This window comes from Falco peregrinus, chromosome 10, assembly GCF_023634155.1.
Source record: "Falco peregrinus isolate bFalPer1 chromosome 10, bFalPer1.pri, whole genome shotgun sequence".
Classification (NCBI taxonomy): Eukaryota; Metazoa; Chordata; class Aves; order Falconiformes; family Falconidae; genus Falco; species Falco peregrinus.
The window spans coordinates 33,279,910-33,302,026 of NC_073730.1; the positions used below are offsets into that span (position 1 = coordinate 33,279,910).

Sequence of the window (22,117 nt, forward strand, 5' to 3'; positions counted from 1 at the left end):
GGCATGCAGTATTTTATTTTTTTTCCCCTCTTCTGCAGTGTCTTATGCTTCAGCCCCATGTTTCCAGCTAAAAGGCACATTGCCTTTGTGCATTGTCCCTCCCTTCTTTGCCAGCCATTAAAACTTAAGTCCAGTTCACTAGTTTTCTGTTGAATCTGAAGAGTTGGGCTGTGGTAATCCATTCACAGAAGTTCATATGCTTAGTACCTATCTGGTTTTGCTTACCTCTCTGTGCCAAGAAAAATCTTTCCAAGGCCCGCAGGCCCGCATATAAAACTGAATGGGAACACGGTATATACTCATGTATATTACAAGCCCTCTGACTTTCCTTCCCCTCACCACAGTTTGGATCTGGCCTAAGTCTGATCACTGTTGCGTGATGTAAAGTGCTTGTTGAACCAGGATTTATAGCTTCTCTCAGTGTGCTGCAAGTCTGATGGAAAACTCTAGTTTTTAATAGCCCATTGCTTTGATTTAAGCTTACTCAAACTTTCTCCTCTCCTTCTACTGCATGAAGGCACTGACCTCTCCTGAACTTCAGAAGGCTTTATAAGCATAAGCTCCTCTAAAGTCAGTACCCACAGCTTAGGAAAAATGGTTATTCTGTGACTGGATCCATCTGCAGCCAAACTGAAGATGACAGGCTGCTCGTGCAGTCCCAGGCTGCTGCAGTTCTCCAAAATACTTTGGCTTTCTGTTGTTTTGCTTGTAATTGGCTTTCATACATTTAACCCAGGCTTGACAATTTGGAATAAGTTGGTGTGGGGGCCCCACATGATCATGTCCTCCATTGATCTATTCTCTTATCCCAGACTCAATTTTGGGAGATAGTCCCTGTGTTGTGTAAGTTCACAGAAATGCAAAGCTCATTACCTGGTTTCTTAGTATGTGGATGTCTTCTTCCAGGAGTGGACCTGGCGTCTTGATAGCATAGCTTGGTCTTTCCTATTGCTTTGCCCTGGTTGCTTGCAAGAGGTAGTGAGCTGTAAGGGAAGCCTACAGCGTGGAAGTGAGATACTGGTAATGCTCTTATCACAAGGGTGGAAGACCTGCCTGACATGGAGCCACAGGGTTTTCCTCCAGTTACACTTGGATTTCTATACACAGCATTTTATGAAAAGGTTTGTGAAGTGGGAGCAGGGAGAAATAACCCATGCCTGTTTACTCCCAAATGAGTAGCCTTTGAAACACAATATTGGCACAACACAACATGAGAAGGAACTCTATAGCACATTTTTTTTTCCCCTCCTGTACACAGGTGGTAGTCTGGGTGCATATAGGCTCAGTCTGGGTAAAAATGACATAATTATTAGGAATGATTCGGAGAAAGATGAGGGTGGGAGGGATATGTGGTGGTAACTGCTTTCCAGATAGATCAGACTAAAGACACGGTTTGATGAAAAGACTACATTCTTATGGATTGATTGTGGTTTTTTTGAGACTAATAAAATCTGTGAGCAGCAGTAGAAGGTAAGGAAACATAAAAGAATGCCCTGCGAAGTCTTTGAAAGGAAATTCAGGAGAAACAAGTGGAGCCACAACTATAAAAACAAAAATATTCCAAGTAATTTAAAAGCTGTGTGTCTGCCAGATACCATCAGCATAAGGTTCCTTAAGTCTTGTGTCCTCAAGTCTGAGTCCTGGTAAAAATTATTTCAGGAATGTCAGTATTGACTGACTGCAGCACTAATAAATGTAAACTATATATTCATAGGAACCTGCATGGCTTATGGGGTCATTACTGCAGAGTACAGGTGGTATGAGGGCACAGTGTTACTGAAAATCCTTGTGTTACTGGCTTCAGAGAGCATCCTAAAACCAAGGTGGATGTATAATGTGTGTGTTGACCAATGAACGATTAGGGGGCCCTGACTCAAGTGGATCAGTGTCTGTATATTGTGGGGTTTCTCTGCAGTCCCAGTCCGCATGATTTGTACAGGCTTTGCCCCATAATTCATCAGCCCTTGGTTTGCTTCCAGCCTCTCCCTAGTTTTAGACCTTTTCTGTTTTAAGTAGGGCAGAATATGGTAATGGGATCAGTGAATCATGCCCCCTTCCCTGTGCTCTGTGGCAATAGATACTGTCAGTAGTACTACTGCACTAGATGCCGAATTGACTAAAACCAAAAAAAGCAGAAAATCTTGTCCCTTCTTCTGCAATGTAGAGTTCTCTGCCCTCCCTGAATTCAAGTGTTACAGTGAGTCATAGAAACTATAAAACTACTCAAAACTTTCTGTAAAAGATTCTTACTCTATTAACTTGAATTTCTTTCTCTGAATTAGTAAACCCCTTACTGTACAGAAATAATTCCAAAATTACTTCAGAACAATTTAAAACATACGCTTATTTTGTGAGGGTGAAATGTCAAAAGCAGGAAAGAATCCAGGATGGCTTAACTGTCAGGATTTGTCTTGGCTTTGCTGCTGTGAGAAATTTGGCCACAAAGTTTTCACGCTATTGAATTCACTGCCTTAAGGAGGCCTGTGTCACTGGGTACCTACAGTACACCATAAGAGTGTATCTGTGTTTGAAAGAACCTAAAGAATATCTGTGGAGTGGAAATGAGAATGAAGAACACTTTGGGAACTGCTGGTTGTTAGAGTAGAAGCAGCTTTGTGCCCGCTTGTGTGGTATTTATTTCATAAATTGAAAATAGTTTGACTAAAGCCAATGGAGATTGAAATCATGTATAAAAGCACTCAAACCCATGAGGATGGCTCTAAAAAATGCCTGTAAAACATACTTGAAAAGCATCTGTGTACTAATGTGTACATGGGAAATACTATGGCTTTTCTTTGTGCTGCTTCTTGAAGGTGACCCAAGGAAAACTGTATTAGAGATACAAACTAAATGTGATGGCATTTATTTCCATATGAATGCATATGTTCGTTTTGTATCCTATAAAACATTTGCCAGCATCAAAAGACTTAATGCATGACTGCTTGTGTCAGTATATGCTACTTTATCATTTATTTAATTTAAAATGTATCAAAATCGTATTATTAGAAAATCTAATTGAAATGTTTATAAAACATATGTTATATCCATGCAGCTATTAGACTATACGATTTTTGCAGTGGATTATGTAATCAAAACCTGTTTATGTTAAAGTCTCAAGGAAGGTGTGTTCATAGAAAGGAGAGGAAAAAAAAGGCAACCCCTGCCCTTGAAACAAAATCTGAGCGTTTGGTCAAAAATAATCGCATGAGCTTTACTGTGAGAAGGTAAAAAAGCACAATGCGTAAGTTACTTAATAAATACTTTCCATGAGCCTGTCCAAGACAATAGTAGTAATGTGTGTAAGTAACTTGCTTTCCTAGGAAACACCAGACTATCTAATAGACAAACATGCTGTGCCTAAAAACAATTAAAGCCTTATCTTGGAATTAACTGTACAATGGTAAGACTTCTGGAGGACACAGGGGTGTCTCTTTTTCTTCTTCCAAATATTAGAAGATGTTGAAAATGAGGACTAAAATGTGTCCTGAATGGTAGAGTTCTTCAGCCTTTTGTTAGTCCAAAGCTTGTTTTTCATTTGAGTAATTGGTTTTGATTGTTATATTGCTTGCTTAGTTGTAGCAGAAGCTGGAAGGAATGTTAAATTATTTAGATTTATTTTGGTGCCTCATGGATATCTCTATGGGGGTGACAGAATGCTGCCAATTAGTCAGGTAAACTAACTTTGTGTGGCTAAGAAGTATCTAGTAATAACAGCCATCAGAATCAGAAGCTAGCCTGACTAAACAACAGGTATCCTCTAGTTTAGTAATACCTTATCCCTAGGGTTAAAATCAAACCTTAGGGGTACTTTCATGAAAATCATTTAAACTGCTTTACTTGGAAGCCATTTAAAAGGGGAGAAACAGCACAGAAAAGCAATTGGTTCCAATTACTGCCTTTTTTACTTTTTTCATTTTTTTTTTTTTTTTTTTTTTTGTTAAATAAAGCTTACTCAGATTGACAAACCTCCTCTACTGAGATAGAGTATAGAAAACAATACTGGTTTGTTTTATGGTTTGTTTTTTTCCCCCTTGTAGATCAGAGCTGTCACTGGGAGATGTATTTACAAGCTCTCTGAAGGGGACCATCATGGTTGCTCCGTGTGACTGTAGTGAGTATGACAAGTGTGAGTGCTGCGTGCCTTCTCTGAGGCTCAACTACACTTACATCATGTGGCTGAAGATGGTGATCGGTGTTACACCTCTGTGGTCACCTTTGATGTCAGTCAAGCCCATAGACATAAGTAAGTATGACCTATATTTTAAAACTTTTTAAATAGAGAACAGCAGCAGGATGTCTTTTCTGGAGAACGAAGGCACAGACAGAACAGGAAAAGGCTTCGTGGTGCTGTCTCACTTGCTCAGGGTGGTGCTGTACACATTTCTTAGCTGCCTAATGCCTGTCTGGGCTCTAGTACAAAACCATACTGAGTAAAGGCCAGGCTGTCAACATACTTGAGCTTTCATTTCTAATCAGGACCTCCCTGTGCCTGAGCCTGGGGCAGTGGTAGAGCTTGTCTGTGTTGCTGAGATCTTAAGTTAAAAAGTGAGGGGAAGGGGGAAAGCTATTCCTAAGCTTCCTTAGCAAATAAACCCACCTCTGTTCTCAAGCAGCTCTGTTGTCTTGATGCTTTCTTCCTTACACATACAGTACCTTTGTTTTCCAAGTTGGAAAACGTCCTTCTCTATTTAATCAAGTTAAAACTATACTGACATAATGAATTCGATATGTATTGCTATCCAATGTGCACAGTTATTGCAGATCTTAGCAAATTTTAAAATGGTGGGGACTCTGTCAGCTGTGGGGGGAAATAATACAACTTTTATAAACTTTTTCGTCACTGGTGTGCTTTGCAGGCAGAGTAAGTTAAAACTGGGTGGGCTAATTTTAAAGATGAGAGATTGCATTTTTGCATCATGCTGCTTTTAAATTATGCTACAGGAAAAAATTAAAAATTCAGAGTTGTGTCTGCCAGTATTTAAAATTACATAAGTCTGTTCTGCTTAGTGAAGTATATTTTTAAAATGCATAATATTAGTGTATGTTCTGCTGCGATTTAGCAGAGTTATTTTAAAGTAAAACTATGAGTACTTATGTAATGCAGAGTTGTAGTTGCTTATAGATGATATTGGTAGAACAGGTGGCATCAGTAGAACAGACATCATTATCTGATTGTAAGATCTCAAAAGTGTGATGTAAAACTTACTGACTTTTGTTTTAAAATCTATGCTGCCTCCCAAGTTACTTCCTGCTGGACTTCATTAAGGCCATTGCTTTGAGATGGTCTATAAGTAATAATAAAATAAGGTCTGACTTAGTGTAGTGAACTTATACTGAAAGTAATACTAGGGTTTTGGTAAACTTAGTGAGGTTGCGGTAATACCACTTAATGAGACACCTTGAAGAGCCAAGACATCAATGAAAGGCCATTTTGTATTTTATCTGGTATTGATAGAGGCAGACTCTTACTTTATTGGACCTGGCAGCAGCTGTAGGAGGTTCTGGGTAAGACTGATTTGTTGTCTGATCGCGGGGTTCAGATGACAGGAGGCAATTCTGGTTCTCTGTGTCACTAGCTAATGGCCGTGGGCGTGCATCTCCTTCCGAACCGCAGCTCGATTACTGCTACCAGCCCATCTTCACCTCCATATGGAGGTTACCGTCACTTTCATTCTCTCATTAGAACTACTTCTGTGAGCCTTTCCAGCCTCCTGCCCTCATATTTTTCAGGTTAGGAAAAATGTAGTGTAGACAGCATAAAGCCCTGAATGAAATTACAGATGTTTATATCTGGGATGGTGTGGGGGCAGGCTGGGGACACCCAGTGCAGATGGAACTGGAAGTGAATATGTGCCCACTGCCAAAGACCCTTGAAAATGCTTTCTTTTTAGCTTTTACACATTGTATTATTCTCTGCAGTGATTTTTAGCAGGATATTGTTCTTGCATGGGAGAGACTCAGAGCTGTGAATGAGAACAAAATCACCTAAAAGACACTGTACTTACACAGTGATTTGAAAAGCTCTTAGTAACAGGTAAAAGTAGGATCTAGGTTCCTTGCCTTTGTCTGAGGAGGAGTGAATGTAATCCTAATCATCATTCTGAATTGCCCATCCATTTTCCTGTCCAGAGAGTTATCTGCATCCTTGTGGGAGACTTCTGAAACCCTCCATTTTTTTACTTTGCCCTAGTGTAGCTCTCCTGGAGACCTTTAATAGCCATAATAACTGTGGAAGGGATAGGAATATTTAGAATTTCTTTGTGTACAGTACAATGATAGTATCTCCTGTCTCTTAAGGAGCTGAACAAATTGCATTGCTCAGCGCTCCCACCTTTCTCAGTCCTCTTTTCAGCAAAGCAGCTAAGTTAGTGCTTAGTTATGTGGAAGAATCGTGGCCCAAGGCAAGAAATTAATGTAATTTTAAGGCAAATGTTAGGTCAGACAGCAGGTCCTGGTAAGTAACTATATAGCAGTGCCAAGGTGCAGTTTTCCAGTGATATTACACGACATTACTTTGTCATACACTAGCTGTAGAACAGCTCTTGAAAAATGCATTTAAAGAAAAGGCGTGAAAGAGACCTCTGAATCAGTAAAATCTCATTACTGCCAGCAGTTACAGGCAGTAAGGTTAGTGGTAAACTTGTAAATTAATTTGTCCGCAGTAAAACCAGAACCTCCTTTGAACCTGCATCTAGAAATGGCAGAGAAAGGTCAAGTGAAGATCTGCTGGTCTGACCCTGTGCTGATGCCATACCCGCTTCAGTATGAAGTGAAAATCTCTGCAAATTCCGGTCAAAGTGGTTGGCAGGTGAGTCTGCTCTGCTCGCTTTGCTTTGTGATGGAGCAGTGCATGTTGGTGGGTCTTCTCCAGAGCCCGGGATTTCTTATCATCCTCCTTGTCTTGGGCATTGGCTCTGGTGGGTTGAGCAACATGGCTGGTCTGGTTTCTCCTGAGCTGGTGTGTTCAGCAGACCCTGGTAAATGTCAGCAGAGTGTGGTAAAGCTGGAAAGCTGGACTTTGTCTCTTACACTAGGAGAGCCCCTGCACAATGATGAATGACTTGTCTCCTGTTGGGTCTTATAAACAAACTCCTATCTTTCTTTTTGCATGAAATTCTAGATTCTGTGAAGTCTAAAGGCAAAGCTTCTCCTTTCAGCAAACCCTGAATTCCACAATAGATGCTAATAATTATAGCTTTTTATTAGTGAGTTGCTTTTTCTGTTGCTATCATGCAATAGGCTCTGGAATAAAAGCAGCTGTTAATTAGAAGTCCATAATAACGTGTATTACACCATATTCAACTTACAGTAAATTTAAAAAGAAAGCTTTATTTTTACCCAGCTTGCTACTTAAAACCTACTCTCTAGACCATTTGTTTTGGTTCTCTCTGTCTCTTTCTTTTTTTCTGTTTATTATACAACAATGATGGCTTCTGGTAAACCAACAGATGGTTCGTGTTGCTCTAGAAACCTCACTGGCCATAGACAATATGCTACTTGATTCTTCATACTTAGTTCAAGTGCGGTGCCGGAATCACCGGGGTCCAGGGTTCTGGAGTGACTGGAGCATACCATATAACCTCAACTTGGGAGGTAGGTCACATGCAGGCACTTACGTGCAGTAAGTCTTCTGGAATAGAACAGATTGCCCAGTTTAGTTTGTTTTGTGGAATGACTGTTTGAGAGCATGTGTTATCCAGGGAGGCACAGTATGCATGAGCTGGGCTGAAAAATCCTGTGGAAGTTCTTTCTCCTCCTGCTTCTCAATCCGGTATGGCTTTGCCAGAGATTCTGCGCTTTCCTTTGTACAGACTTGAATTAAAAGACTTCTGGACTAATGCATGTGGACTGCACAGCCATCTCCGTGACTACTCCTTGTCTGGCCCTGTTGCTCACCATGCACCTGTTCAGACCCAGAAAAAGCTCTTTTTCCAAGGGTTTTTCAATTTCAAAAGACAGTGGGCAGCGTTTAATCTCTACTTAATACAAGATTTTTCTCCCGATGCTTTCTCTTAACTTTTAGTTTAGTATGAGGCTTTGTAGCTAAATGAAAAGCACAGAACAAAGTTTTGGGTTTGTAGATTTAACCAAATTCATCTTGGTTTGTGAGCCCCATCCATAAACTCCATGATAGCCCCAGTCAGTCAGTTTCAATGCATGTGGCTTTAGTGTATGTGTATAATCTTATATACTGTAAAAAATGTACTACCCAAATAGGGTGAGTTCCTGACACGTTGCACACCGTAAGAGCTCTCCTGGACTGAGTAAAGGGCTGTCAGGATTTAATGAGGTCCCTTATATCAACATAGCTCCTGCTAAAATGATAGGTCATAATGGCTCACTCTCTATTGAGAGTTGAATATAGGCAAGAAAATAAATTTTGTTTGGCAAATCCTTGGTGAGTTACCAGGATTGCTGATTCGCTTTGCAGATTGAGCTGGTTTGGGTCAGCCTGAGAATTTCAGGATTTTTTTTGCATTGTATTTTTCCATGCTCTGCTTATGATTAACTGGGAATGTTTTGGTCTGTGTTGTCACAGGTATCCTCTGAACTATTACATGACAATACTAGTGCCTTACCTAGTTGCTTACATGTACACCTGCTTACTGTATGCTAAATAGTGTAATATGTGTGCTTAAATTGAGTACCAAAGAAGTAGCTAAACTTTGCAGAAGGAGCTCTCTTCCACGAAAGCTGAAAATACACAGACCCTCACAGCAGTCGAGCATGAAACACAGGATGCCTGATTATATATGTCTAGAGGCCTAACTGCCCCTTAGTCTTTTGGATTTACATATATATAGATGTATATATACATTTAAAAGAAAAGTGTCTGTGTGCATGTATATATATTTATAGCTATAAAGCTTTGAGAATTTTTTTGGGGTTAAATATATGTTTTCTCTCTCACAAACATGTACTGACATTCTCAGTTTCTGTGTGCATTGAGAAATACAGATTTAAAAAGAGGTGCAGTAGACACTAAGATGATTTTTCGTTAATCCTGTTACGGGATATGTAATTGTATTAAACATACATCTTATCAGTCAAATAATCCCGTTGTGACAAACCTGATGGCGGCATAGAGGAATTAATTTCTTCACTGCAGGATGCTCAGATTGGCCTATTCTCCTAATGGCCAGAGTTAGGATGAGCCAATGGAAGAACAGCGGAGTGTGCAGCACAGCTGGGAGCAGCAGAGCAGGAACACTGCCTTGCATCCAGGGAGGCACATTAACACTGGAAGAGCAAATGCTGAAATCAGGCAGTTATATTTTTGGACAGCTGACTAGCTTCATGTTCTGATTTATATTTAACATGAAAGTCTCTGACAATGACAATATTAAGTCTGCTCTTCTATCTGAGAAGGCCTGTATTTTGCAAATAGCCAAAAAAGATCTGATATGTTTCCGCAACTATGGGAAGCAAATGGGACCTTTAAAGAATTTTCCTGCTGGCTTTGGGTTGATCTTTGGCAAACTGTTCCTTTTCAGCAGGTAAATAACACCTGTAGCTTCCTTGAGTACCCGACTAACGATGCTGAGCTTATGTGTACCTACATGCTTTGCAAATTTAGTGTCTTTATGCCTAAGTGAATGAATTACTGTATCACAGCTACCATGTGGTATTAGCTGCACCGCTGAGAATCTAAAACAAGTTTTTGAGATGTTAATGTCCTGCTGACTTCAGTAGGAGCAGGAGTAGAAACTACTGGAAAGCTTGAATATTATTATTTTATAAAAATTTATTTTTTTCAGGCCCTTCTTCCCCAGTCCTCCACAGCAATTCACTCAAAATCTGTGTTCAGTTTTACAGTTTTCTTTCTTCCAGTATTACAGTAATGCTTCAGCTACCATATGATTTCAACATCCCTGCAGGATTCAGAGAGTTAGATGTATTTTTTTCCTCCAAACCCAAACATCATGTTTTTACTTAGATCTTCTCTCACTTCTCCCTGAGGACAATGTTACAATTTTAAAATTTGTGGTTTCTGTGTTGCGAGATGAGTTACAGGAGCTAGTCCTTTCTAGGTTGCAAGTACTAGTTGCAGTATTTAAATAAGCTGACCTGATGCCTTAAAGTGGGCTGAGTAACAAGCAGCAGTGTCAATCTAGTTTTTCCCAAGATTTAATTTACAGGAGCCTGTGTATTTCCCTGTTTCCCTTGTGCTGCTCTGTATTGCTTTTGCTGTAGCCTCCAGTGATTTTTCTGCTCATTTAGTTCACATTTGCCTGGGGATATTAAAGGTTATTTTTATCAAAATTTACAAACATCAGTTATAGATGGAGACAGTCAAAGGCTCGTTTCTGCACCTCTCCCCTATAGTTACTAATAGTAATTAAGAAGTAGGAAATTTAGAAATAGAACTGGATGATAATAATAATGCTAATATTTTTCTATTGACATTGCTTTTCTGTTTTTTTGTTCAGATTCTAATCTCAATGGATTTTTTTTCCTTTTTTTTTCCCTACTTCTGCGTAGCTGAAGTCCTGTACTTCCCTCCTAAGATATTGACCAGTGTTGGTTCTAATGTTTCCTTTCATTGCATCTATAAAAACAAAACCAAGATTGTAGTGTCCAAGAAGATTGTTTGGTGGCTGAATTTAGCAGAAGAAATCCCAGAAAGTCAGTATACGCTTGTGAATGATCGCGTAAGCAAAGTTACTCTTTTCAACTTGAAAGCAACAAAACCTAGAGGAAGTTTCTTCTATAACGCATTATACTGTTGTCATCAAAATAGGGAATGTCATCATAGATACGCTGAATTATATGTAGTAGGTAAGATTCCAGATGATTTTAAATTATAATTTTGGTGCATTTTAATAGTCGGCTCAGAATATTTCCATTTTAAACTCCAGTTAGCTTTTATTGAGCAGTTATGATTTGTAATGCATGGTTTTTGTATAAGCAATTATATCTTTATTAATAACATTTCAATGTGTTTTAATTAGATGTGAATATTGCTATCACATGTGAAACGGATGGGTACTTAACTAAAATGACTTGCAGATGGTCTGCAAACCCAAACACATTGCTCCTGGGGAGTTCCTTGCAGTTAAGATACTACAGGTATGTATAGCTTTTAATGTTTGTTTGGAATGTGTGTTGGGAAAGCATTGCTCTGGAAATACTACTACATCAAAGAATTCTGAATAAATGTAATTATAAGCTGTGCTTAGTTTCTGTAAGCTGGAATTTTTCCAAAGTGGAACTCCAGGGGTGTTAACCACGTGTGCAGAATGGGAACTGTAGATACCAGAGTCTGTAACATTGATTCTTTTTACAGGTTTTTTTCAGCTTTTGTAAAACCTGTAGATGCAGTTTGGAAGCCAGTTCTTTTAAAGTAGATGTGTTTGCTTGTATCAGTTATAAAAAAATTATTCTTCTAGTTGCTCGTATCTACAAATTGTAAGGAAATAAGGAAAAAAAGCCATTCACAGTGAGAGTGACTGAGCACTGGAGCAGTGGCCCAGAGAGGCTGTAGAATCTCTGTCCTTGGAGACTTTCAGATCTCGACTGGACAGGACCTTCACCTGACTCTGAATTTAACCCTGCTTTGAGTTGGAGGTAGGACTTGAGACCTCTCGAGGTCTCCATTCAATCTTCAATTTTTCTGTAATTCTGTATCTTTTTTTTCTATATCCAGACAGCAGATAAAAACACAGGGATGGAATTTAATTCGTTCCAGATGAATAAAATCTTGCTTATAAAGAGCTAATCAAATCTTGGTTCACAGTAGGCATATTGTTTTATGAAGGTAGCATCTTTGGTGGCTAGAGAAATTCTTAGTTTTCATCATTTTGGTCAGGTGTTTTGGCCTGGTTAGCTTTCAGGTAGTTGGTTAAATTTTGTCTGTCTTTTGGATAGAGCAGGAGAAGTGGGATGTGGTGCGGAGGAAAAAAAAAAAAGTTTACAAAATACAAAACCGATAATTAAATCAGTGGTGTCATCATCCTTATCTTCATTTGTGTGCACAAGTATTGCCGGTGGGATTATTGTTTTATGATGAAACTAAAAAAAATCCCTTTGAGTTACTAATATATTGAGCTTGGGAGTTTCCTAGAACTGTGTTAGTCTTTAAATAAACAAGATAGACAGACAACCCTTCCTGAGAACAAATTTTTTATTTTACTGCTGTGCTGGACTGGATATGCGGAAGTTTTGGCAAACAAGCTTAAATCAGCCCAAGGGCCTAATCCTTTGGAAAGCTGGACTGTCTTCCCTGTTGGAGGTGGACTGAAGTTTTGAACTATTGTATTACGCAGGTGAACATTTCTCAGGATTTTGTGGACTAAAGTAATAACTAGAATGTTCGAGATTTCAGGTGGAGGCTTTTAGGGCAGGATTAGTGACTAGCTGACTGCTAAGGTAGGTTTTGTTTAAACTGCCTTTACAAATATTCATATAATGAGTGTACTGCTGGGCAGGGCTCTTGAAATAAAAAACATGCTGCTCTTGCCACGTTTTCATTCCAACTTTTTCACTGTTCAGGTTTAGTTAAAAATGCTATTTTCTAATAGGAGGTGATAATCTGTATATTTGCTACAGTGTTCCTGCTAGATCAAATGGTGAACATTAATACAGGCTGAAAATGCTTCCCAGATGATAGTATTTTTTGTGATCTTTCTTTTTGTTCTTTTTTTTTTTGGTTTGTTAACAGTAAGATCTGAAAGAAGAGAAATAAAAAAATAAATTGTGAGGGATCACATGAATGTAGTGACAACCCAAAAGTGGAAGTATAAGACATTTAAAAATTTATAGTTACAAAACCAACCAGTATCATTTGCATAACATTCTGTTGCTTATTGGGAACAAAAATACAAAAAGAACTCGAATGTTTACAAGCTTGAAACCACATGAAATAGTCAGGTTTTTTAATTGCCCAAGCTTGATTGCAAGAGGCACCATAAATATGCTGGAGTTGCTAGTATTTGCTTAGACATAGGCAAGTCCTCACAGCGGAAGTTGGAAGTTAGATGTGTTGCATCAACATCAGGCGTGTCGTGTTTTCCAGGAGCATGAAGCTATTCTTCTTAGTTGCTGATGCAATTACATTTTACAGATGAAATCCAACGCTCCTCAGTAATGTGGTGTGATAGCTTCACAGTTGGTGTTTTGTTTTGTTTGGGTTGTTAGTACGTCTTCCTCTGCAGTCAGTGCTGCCAACAGAAACAGAGGAGAAATGGTCATCCTGTAAAAACAGTGAATGCTAAGCTAAACCTTCAAAGCATAAGGCACCAGTTTAATCTGTATTAGCTATGTTGGCAGGAGCAGGAGAGATTCAGCTAAGTGTAACTTTTGTGGTTCAGTTGAGTAACTAATACCCTATCTGGCCACTCTCACCACAAGTCTGAGCTGCGCACAAGCTTAGGAGAAATGAGGAGAAACACGAAAACTTTCCATCACCGATAAGATGTTCAGTGCCATTTTATCCAGAGTCTGGGTCTCCTCTGTTCTGTTGCCAGATGTGATACTGACTGTATGTGGGATTTTAATGGTGCCCTCCAGAATTGATACTTTTATGGGATTTCCATCTCCTGGGGAATTCACTGTACATGCCCGTTTCGTCCACGTGGCAGCTTTCCCCTGGACGCCAGTTGGTGTTTTGAAAGTCTTATTCCCGGCTGGAGATCTGCCTTGCTCTGTTTATTGCTAATACATACCACTGAAGTAACATGATTTATGAGTATTTGGAGATGCCTGCTTTGGTACCTGTTTCTTCCTGTTGTTAGTCTCTCATCAAAAGATTTTGCACTGGGGAGAGCCTTTATATCCTGCTTTATTTAGGCTAAGAGCCAAAGCTTTGAGGAGTAACACTGTAGTCTCTTTAATCTATTCAGTGTAGATTCAAGTTCAAGATCTGTCCAAATAATAATAAAAAAAGCCCAGATGGTTCCAGTGACACCATTTGTTTTAATTGCCTTCAGAGTTCTGTTTTACTGATGCCTTTACATGAGCAGCTTATAGTTCCAATGTATTAATTGAATGGGTTTTTTTTCTCTTTTAAGGAGCAAAATTTATTGTTCTGACTTTCCAAGTACGTCTCCAAAATCAGAGGTGAAAGAATGCCATTTACAGAAGAATCATTCTTTTGAGTGTACATTTCAGCCTATTTTTCTTTTATCTGGATATACCATGTGGATAGAGTTTAAGCACTTACTAGGAACTCTTGAATCTTCACCAACTTGTGTCGTTCCAGCAGATGTGGGTAGGTCAAGATTTGTGCACATCTTTCTTCACTTGTGACATTGGATTTGATTCCTTAAATGGTGTAGGTAAAGTACTTCACAGCATTTTAAATAAACTAGATTTTGGAAAGAACATAAAAACATAAGAGCTTTGGTACTGTCTTCTAAAAGACATTGCATTAAATGTTGTTTTCATACATTTTTCTTGGCACAGCAGCAGATTGTAACTGCACCTAATACTGATAAAATGTCCAGTTTTGCATTTTTATCCTCTCAGGTGTTTTGCAAAGACATCTACTGAAAATGCAAGTATCATGTTTAAAAAGGCAGTCTCATTTTGAAGGTTCTTAGTTATCTAATTTTTCTGAAGTCTTCAATTAGTTAAGTTTATACGTTAATACAGTGTAGCACTAGATGTATTAGTTACACAGTTATATTAATTTAAAATCGTTAAAATCCTACTTTTGCGTGCTTTTCAAGAGTTCGTTTTGTGGCACAGAGATCTTAGATTTGTGTAAAAGCAAGAGGCAGGAACAGTGGGTGTTTCAAACACTGCAAAATGTGCAAAGCAAGTCTTATTATCTGGTCTATAACTCAGAGCATTTGTTGGACTGTGTATTTTTTGGACACGAGTGTGAACATATGTAGAGAGAAAACATGGCAGCTAGACCACAGAAGTGCTACATGAAATAAAGCAGAATAATAAAATACATCTATAATGCCTATGGGGAAGCATGCATACAGAGAACATAGCTTAAAACAAACTGTCCTTTGCATTTCAAAGTTTAAACAGAATAAGCAAAAACGAATGTCACAGGAAGGAAAGGCAGAGTTTAGTGCATCATAGCTAAGTGGGGTATGAGAATTATAACTATTATTATTCTTATTGCGGTGGCCTTGCGATTTTCAAGATTGCTCCTGTCTAGTTCAGAGAGGGCTGCTTGTGCCTTTTTGACAAGCACATTCATTGATTATCAGAGAACCAGTGGGAGCCTTGGGCACCAGAAAGGAGGGTGCTGTGAGGGCTGGTGGGCGCAGATCCTGCACTTCTGCTGCTTCGGCCATTTGCCAGGGAGCCTGGCACCTCGTCAGTGTGGCAGCCGTGGTGTTGGTCTGTCAGGCACGCCTGTGCTCATGGGAAAGATGATGGCTTTATGTGGTGCTGCTCAGCGAGGAATTCTAGCAGAACTCTACTAGTCTGGTTGATTCAAGTCATCATGTTAACTAAAAAGTGATGAACAGAATTGACCTACGCTGGATGAAAGGTGCTCTGTATCATGGTAAAACAAGGTGTACTCATTCTATTACCCAAAATTTAAAGCTTGTTTCATTTTTTTGGTTGTTTTCTCTGTGCTCACCATCTCGTTAGTCAAAACAAGTTTATTCTAACTTTTCTTTGTTAACAAACTAGGGCTTTGTGACAGTCCTATTCAGTCTGCTGGAGAAGCTCAGTTTTGGTGGAATTTCCTATTAGTGAAATCAAACCTTAACATAATATTTCCATTAATCATCACACAATGTCTGTCGTGAGCATTTATAGGAGCTGCCTTTCTGGGCCCTGTGTGCTGCTGCTTCCCACCGTGGTGCCCCCCCTTAGTGCCAGGCTGTATTTTCTGTTGTTTGTACCAGGGGAGGTACCAGCTGCTAGCACCAATAAGAAGCTGTTGTGGTTTAAATGAAGATGAAACATACTGAAACTTGCTCATGGATTTTTTTTTAAATTTTATTTTTAAAAATTTATTTTTTAAATTAAATGTCTATTCTGTGAGAAACCCTGATTTTGATATTTCAGCTTAAGATTTTCTTTGGTGATTTTAGTTTGGGTCAGAATTGGAATGAGTTTCCAGTTAAGCATACATTGCTTTTCTCAGTCAGCAGTGCTTTTGTCTGCAGTGAAGGGCCAGCCCGCCTGGGTGGGCGAATTGTTGTGTTTGCGCGATAGTCCAGCCTTACTTGGAATAACAGAGGCCACAATGTGTTAGCTGCCACCCTCAGGACAGGAGAAAGTAAACCATGATGACTTGATTTAATGAGAAATGTCTCTGCAGACATTATAGTCTTTTTTTTTTTTTTCTTTTCTTTTTTTCTTTCAATTTTCTAGTAAAGCCGCTTCCTCCCTCCAATGTTAAAGCAGAAATCACCCGGCATGTTGGGCTGCTGAATGTGAGCTGGACAAACCCAGCATTTACAAACAATGACCTTCAATTTCAGATTCGGTATGCTGTGAACAGGGAAGAAATTACATGGGAGGTACTGTCTTTTTGTAATCCAGATTGAAGCATGACTTGTGGTGTTGTCACTTAGTGCGTTAGCTGGCTTTTGTGGAATTTGCGGCATGCAGTGAATCATGGTTATGAGCATTTGCATTATCTAGCGATGGAGTGTTACTGATTAAGCCACTTTTTCATTGGATTCATTTTCAGGAATTTTGACTCTTAACTGATGCCTAAACAGCCTTTTGTTCTTACTCTAGATACTTTTTACTTCTGTTGCAGCTTTATGAAGTTTCAAATGTGCCAAGGTCAGCTCTAATAAAAGTTCAGAAACTTTGTGTTGAGTATGTTGTTCAGGTCCGGTGCAGAGAACTGGATGGGTCAGGTTACTGGAGCAACTGGAGCAGATCAGCCTATACGCTTGTAAAAGATATCAAAGGTATGTGTTTTTTGCAAGTGCACGGTGGTGGTCTGTGTGGTTGCAGACAGAAGTGTGACACTTCTTCCAAAACCGTGTCATCTTGCAGCCCCCTTACAAGGCCCTGAATTTTGGAGACTTATTACTGAAGATCCAGCAAGGAGGCAGAAGAATGTTACGCTGCTGTGGAAGGTGAGAACAATTATGTTTTGATCTTTCACTTTGACTCAGAAACCATTGGTGGGATGGCCAGAGAGGGAGTATGATAGACACGTGTTTCCCTGGGAGGTGAACTTGGGCACTTGCTGGGTGTGGGGCTTGGTGTGCAAGGCACTTGGGGTATGACTTCTCTTGGGTTCCTGCCTCTTGGCTAATACTGGAGGCAAGTGAGTATTGATTGTAGTACTGTGGTACAATGGGAGGTGGTTTCACCGCCTTAGCTCAGTTGGTCCACTTTGGATTTACTCCCTCCTGTTGCTATCACTTCCTCCCTGCCTTGTCTGTTTTTACTCTCCAGCCTTTCTTGCAGCTAGCTGGCACACGTTGGGCTGATTTTGTACCCTCATCGTAACAAAGTTTATAGTAATGAAGTAGGACAGAAACTCCCCTGGTGCTGTGTGGTTGCTGTGGGTGGGTGGGAGGCAGGTGAGGCTCAGCACAGATGAACGCTGGCAGCAGGCATGTTTCCAGACTTGGCCACTGAGCTGAGTTTTGTAGGGTGGACACATCTGGGGTCCAGCTGCATGCACCACAGCCATGGATTTGCATGGGCGGCTGCATCGCAGCCACGTGGAGCGTCCCATAATTCCTGAAGTCTTACAGTCCTCACTGCTTTAGGAGAGCCCTCAGATCTCTGAGCAGGCTACAAGCTTCTGGCCTTTGTGCAGAGACCTGACCTGCTGTCCGCACTGTACTAATAATGCAGCTGAAGTGTCAGTGCCGTACTAGGTGTTCGTGTCAGCCTCTGCTTTCAGTGTGAATTACACAAATGCTGTGAAACAGAGACTTGCTCTGCAATTTGCTCTAATACTCAGAAAAAAGAATAACATAGAATCGAAGACTGTAATTTGTAATGAGATGCAGCCTTCAGCTGCCAAGTTCTGCTGACCAGGATCTCTGAGCAGAATGTGCCACTGACTGCTAGACAGCTGCCTGTATAAACACCGCCGCAACTGCGCGTAAACTGGGCAAAGCTATGTTAAAAGGTTAATGCAGGACAGAGGAAAAAAAAGGACATCAGTGCCTGCCTGCTCCTGTTTGCCAGTGTTTGGTATGCAAACAGTCATCTGTTCTGGTTTTTCAGTCCTGAAAAATACTGACATAAAACAGTGAGTGACAGTGGGAGCCTGAAAGTTTGTGTTTCCTTGTGTCCCCCCTGCCCCCCCTTCACTGGAAAGGCAGCAAGTCAGTGTGTCAGCCCTCAGAGAGAGCGGCAGGAGAAATGAAGTCTTTAAATGGACTATGGCACCTTTGCTAAAAGGAGAGTAGCTGGTCTATAGAATGTCTTTATTGGGTCATGTTTTCTTAAAATTGGAACAGTACCTTCTGCACAAGTAACATTTGCTTTTGAAATCAAAGACTGGGAAGTTAATTAATGCCAATGTTTGCTGCAGCCACTGATGAAGAATCACTCATTGTGCAGTGTGAGTCGATACGTTATAAAGCATCAGACCTCAGGAAACACCACGTGGTCAGAATATGTTGATAATGGCACTACCTGCTCATTTCCGTGGATTGAGCGCACACATACCGTTACAATTTTAGCCATGAATTCAATTGGAGTTTCTTCAATTAATTTTAATTTAACTCTGTCTCAGCAGATGAGCACAGGTAAGAACACTGGTTGGTAATAGTTTTGAGATGTGGAAAATGCTAGGAATCCTTGCAATGCTTTTGGACAAAGCTTTCTTTGTATTTGTCAGAATAAAAAAATGTTTTATGATGCTACGTTCAGCTGTATATAGGAAACAGATCCTGCATCTCACCAGCAGAGCTATTTGAAAAATGAAATTTCCATGACATGAAAATCTTAATGATCTTTGGGTTGGGAAAAGAGTTGTCTTTCACTGGGCTGTCTTTCATCCCCTGACAGAATACGATTAATCAAAGAAAAATAAAGTCTTGCTGTAGAACTGATTTTTCATTTACTTTGCCTTGGGAACACCCAACATTCCTGCTAGGGAATGTATTGTTGTTTCCAAAATGAAATGTGGTCTTGTTTCTCCGGCAGCTCACCTGATGGGCTGCCAGAGTACATAGTTTTCAGAGGTTTGGCTTTACTTCCTAGGCAGCCTCTTCATTGATTCGGCTGTGCTCTGCTTTATGAATAAAATAAAGGCTATGGCTTTCAAATACTTCAATTGTGTAGCATTCATATGCATTTATATGCTGTGGGAAACATTACTGCAGTCTGTTTGTAGAACTTTATGGCTGTCATGCAATTTCAAAAGCATTTTTATGGATAAAATTCTTTCTGATACTGTGTGCAAGCATATCCTGGAAACCCTGAGGTCAGTAGTACATGTCATGGGAAGTGTTTGTCCGACTGCATTGCTGTCTTGGTATTTTACTTGGAGAGATTCAGTAGGATTTAGCTTTCAAGGCTCTCAGTGTGTGCTTTGCTAGCTAGATGTTGACAGTTCAGTAGTTGTTGCTAATCTTACAGTGAAGGAGTGATAATTAGGGAGGTGCATGTGAGAGTAAAAGGGTGTTTGTTTGATGTGGTAAGAAACTTTTATCTAATTGGTGTTTGGGACTAGTTGGAGTAAACCAAGCTTTGCTGGCTTAAAGAGAAATAACTTGTGGACTAAAGGTCAGGCTTTATTATGTAAATGATAAAATGCTGATTCTGTAGCAGTCATCCGTGTGTGTAGTTGATAGTATACACCTCTCCTGCTAACCCAGCTCTCATCTCACCTCCGAGCTCATGTAATTCACGGCCATTTTCTCCTTGTTCTGCCAGTGAGTGCTGTGCAGTCGCTTAGCGCTTACCCAGTGAACAGCACCTGTGTGATTTTGATTTGGACGCTTTCACCTCAGATCTATGTGATAACATCTTTTATTATTGAATGGAAGAACCTTAACAAAGAAGAGGAGATGAAATGGGTGCGAGTTCCTCCAAATATTAGCAAATATTACATTTATGGTGAGTGTGCACTTGAAAATATAATGCATTATGTTAATTGTTATGGAACTGAAAAATGTAGCATTACTGAGCTCTCTTTCTTCTTCCTCGCTGATGGCTTTTATGGTAAGGACCAGTAGAGCAATTCTGGATTATCGTTAGAGGACTGACTGTAAAGGATTGACTGTTGCAATAACAATCAAGTTAATAAAGAATGAAGCTCAGGAGTCTGTTCATTTTTTGGCAATACAATAAAATTAGTTCTGGAATATTGAGTATGCCAGCTAATTACCCAAGTTAATGCGTGCATTTCATTTGCATTTTGGCTTTACTCATAGAAATTTTTACAATAGTCCCATAAAGGTGTTAATTCCGTGAAAGAAAAAGACTAGGTTATCCAGTATAGATTAATAGTTTTAATCTTCTGATATTGAAGCATGTGTCTGTAAAAGATGACTTTTGTTATTCCCTTCTCTGGGCTGATCTGAACTCTGATATGTGACTTGGAGCCTCTGTGGAGGTAATTGTTTAAAAAATAGGGTAACAGTTTTGATTGAGAAGGCTCATTTCCTCTCTCCAGATCACTTTATTCTGATTGAGAAGTACCAGTTCAGCCTGTACCCTGTGTTTGCTGGAGGAGTTGGCAAATCCAGAGCAACAGATCAATTTACCAAAGGTGACTTTTACGGGATCTTTCTCAGTGTTGTTTATGAAATAGGAGCTTGTAAAAGTAACCTTAAATGCAGGAGAAGTCTGTATCTTACCAGAAAGAAATGTCAGTATTAAAGTCATTTTGATATTACTATAAAGAGTGATCTAGGACTTCAGTTGCTTTCATTTGAAAGCTCTTTGTGGGATTAGTTAAACAAGGGATCTGAGTTCCTGTGCATCAGATTTAACAGCTGAGATCCTAGGGCTCTGTGATTCTTCGTTCTCCAATTGTGGACTGTGCTCTTATTTCATATGCTCTGATTTAATTTCTTAATAGCAAGAGAGCAGTGGGCACCTTCCACAGGGATGGAGGAGTCACCTCAGTATTTGAAATAATTCCTTCCTTTGTTTGTTCTTAAGGTAAAGGTTTGTTGATGTGCAATAAAACTCTTTTATCAAGTTTTTTTTGCACTTACACTGTGGTTTCTACTGTTTATGATTTCCCTATTGCAAAGTATTTGTTCACAGATGAATTATTTTACTGCGTTATTATCCGAATTCCTTTGATTTCTAGGTGGATATGAAAATGAGAATAACGCCAGCCTCTATGTGGTTCTGCCAATAGTTATTTCAACCTCAGTGTTGTTGCTTGGAGTGTTGCTGGTTTCACACCAAAGGTAAGGTGTTCGTTGTCATGTCCGAGTCCCAGGAGGCCTTCAGAGGAAGGCGGTGCAGCTTAGATGATGCCTGTCTGCCAGATGGCTGGGCAGGGTCCTTCCAAGGAAAGCTAGGAATTATGTTTTATCATGGATTTGATACAGTGTAGTGAAAGGCAATGGACTCTGTGGAATACAGCACCAAGGATTAAAGTGTCTTGAGCGTGCAGGCTTGTTACCTTGTGAAAATCACGCCCTTTTGGGCCCCTGCAGCAATGGGACCATCAGGGCTGTTCATTTTCACTGGAAGCATCACTTCAGCCCATACCACGTGCTCCTTACTTCTACAGAAGGATTTGTGGGCAAGTTAATGAGTGTCACGTGCTTTGAATTTGTAAAGCCCTTGGGGTTTGTATTTAATTATCATCACAAAGGTCTGAAGTAAAAATCCCTCTGGATTTTGTGGGAGGTGGGTTGGGGTCTCTCAGACAAGACCACCTGTACCTTTTATATTTTGCAGCACTGCCCCCTGGTACGTCACTTCTTTATGTCTTTATTTTTCCTCTTAAATTTTGGCCATCTAGAATGTCTAAAATGATTGTTTCATTATTGTAGTGATCTGGATAAATTGGCGCAGATTCCTTTTCTGACATAGCAAAGGTGAGTGATGGTAGCATGAGTGTACGAGGACAGTACCAACTCCCAAATTTCTCTAATATTTCAGAATGAAGAAGCTGTTTTGGGAGGATGTTCCAAACCCCAAGAATTGCTCCTGGGCGCAAGGAGTTAATTTCCAGAAGGTGTGTATTTCCCCAGTCCCCAGCTCTGACTGCTGTGTGCTCAGTACTGACCTCTCCCCACTGGTT

General features: G+C 39.9%; 1 protein-coding gene across 9 annotated transcripts in view; it reads left to right on the forward strand.

Moving 5' to 3' along the window:
- Positions 1 to 22,117, forward strand: part of LEPR (leptin receptor) — a 41,117-nt gene that overhangs the window by 12,265 nt on the left and 6,735 nt on the right. For 8 of the 9 annotated variants that reach the window (XM_055815458.1, XM_055815457.1, XM_055815456.1 and 5 more), the window contains 14 exons: positions 4,038 to 4,243; positions 6,663 to 6,808; positions 7,449 to 7,593; positions 10,483 to 10,779; positions 10,953 to 11,070; positions 14,010 to 14,209; positions 16,291 to 16,439; positions 16,685 to 16,841; positions 16,930 to 17,012; positions 18,434 to 18,650; positions 19,783 to 19,965; positions 20,525 to 20,620; positions 21,170 to 21,272; positions 21,976 to 22,051. In XM_055815458.1, coding sequence (XP_055671433.1) covers positions 4,038 to 4,243; positions 6,663 to 6,808; positions 7,449 to 7,593; positions 10,483 to 10,779; positions 10,953 to 11,070; positions 14,010 to 14,209; positions 16,291 to 16,439; positions 16,685 to 16,841; positions 16,930 to 17,012; positions 18,434 to 18,650; positions 19,783 to 19,965; positions 20,525 to 20,620; positions 21,170 to 21,272; positions 21,976 to 22,051 — 2,176 coding nt within the window. The remainder of the gene's footprint in view (positions 1 to 4,037; positions 4,244 to 6,662; positions 6,809 to 7,448; positions 7,594 to 10,482; positions 10,780 to 10,952; positions 11,071 to 14,009; positions 14,210 to 16,290; positions 16,440 to 16,684; positions 16,842 to 16,929; positions 17,013 to 18,433; positions 18,651 to 19,782; positions 19,966 to 20,524; positions 20,621 to 21,169; positions 21,273 to 21,975; positions 22,052 to 22,117) is intronic. The other variant, XM_027792629.2, reaches the window with a different exon arrangement.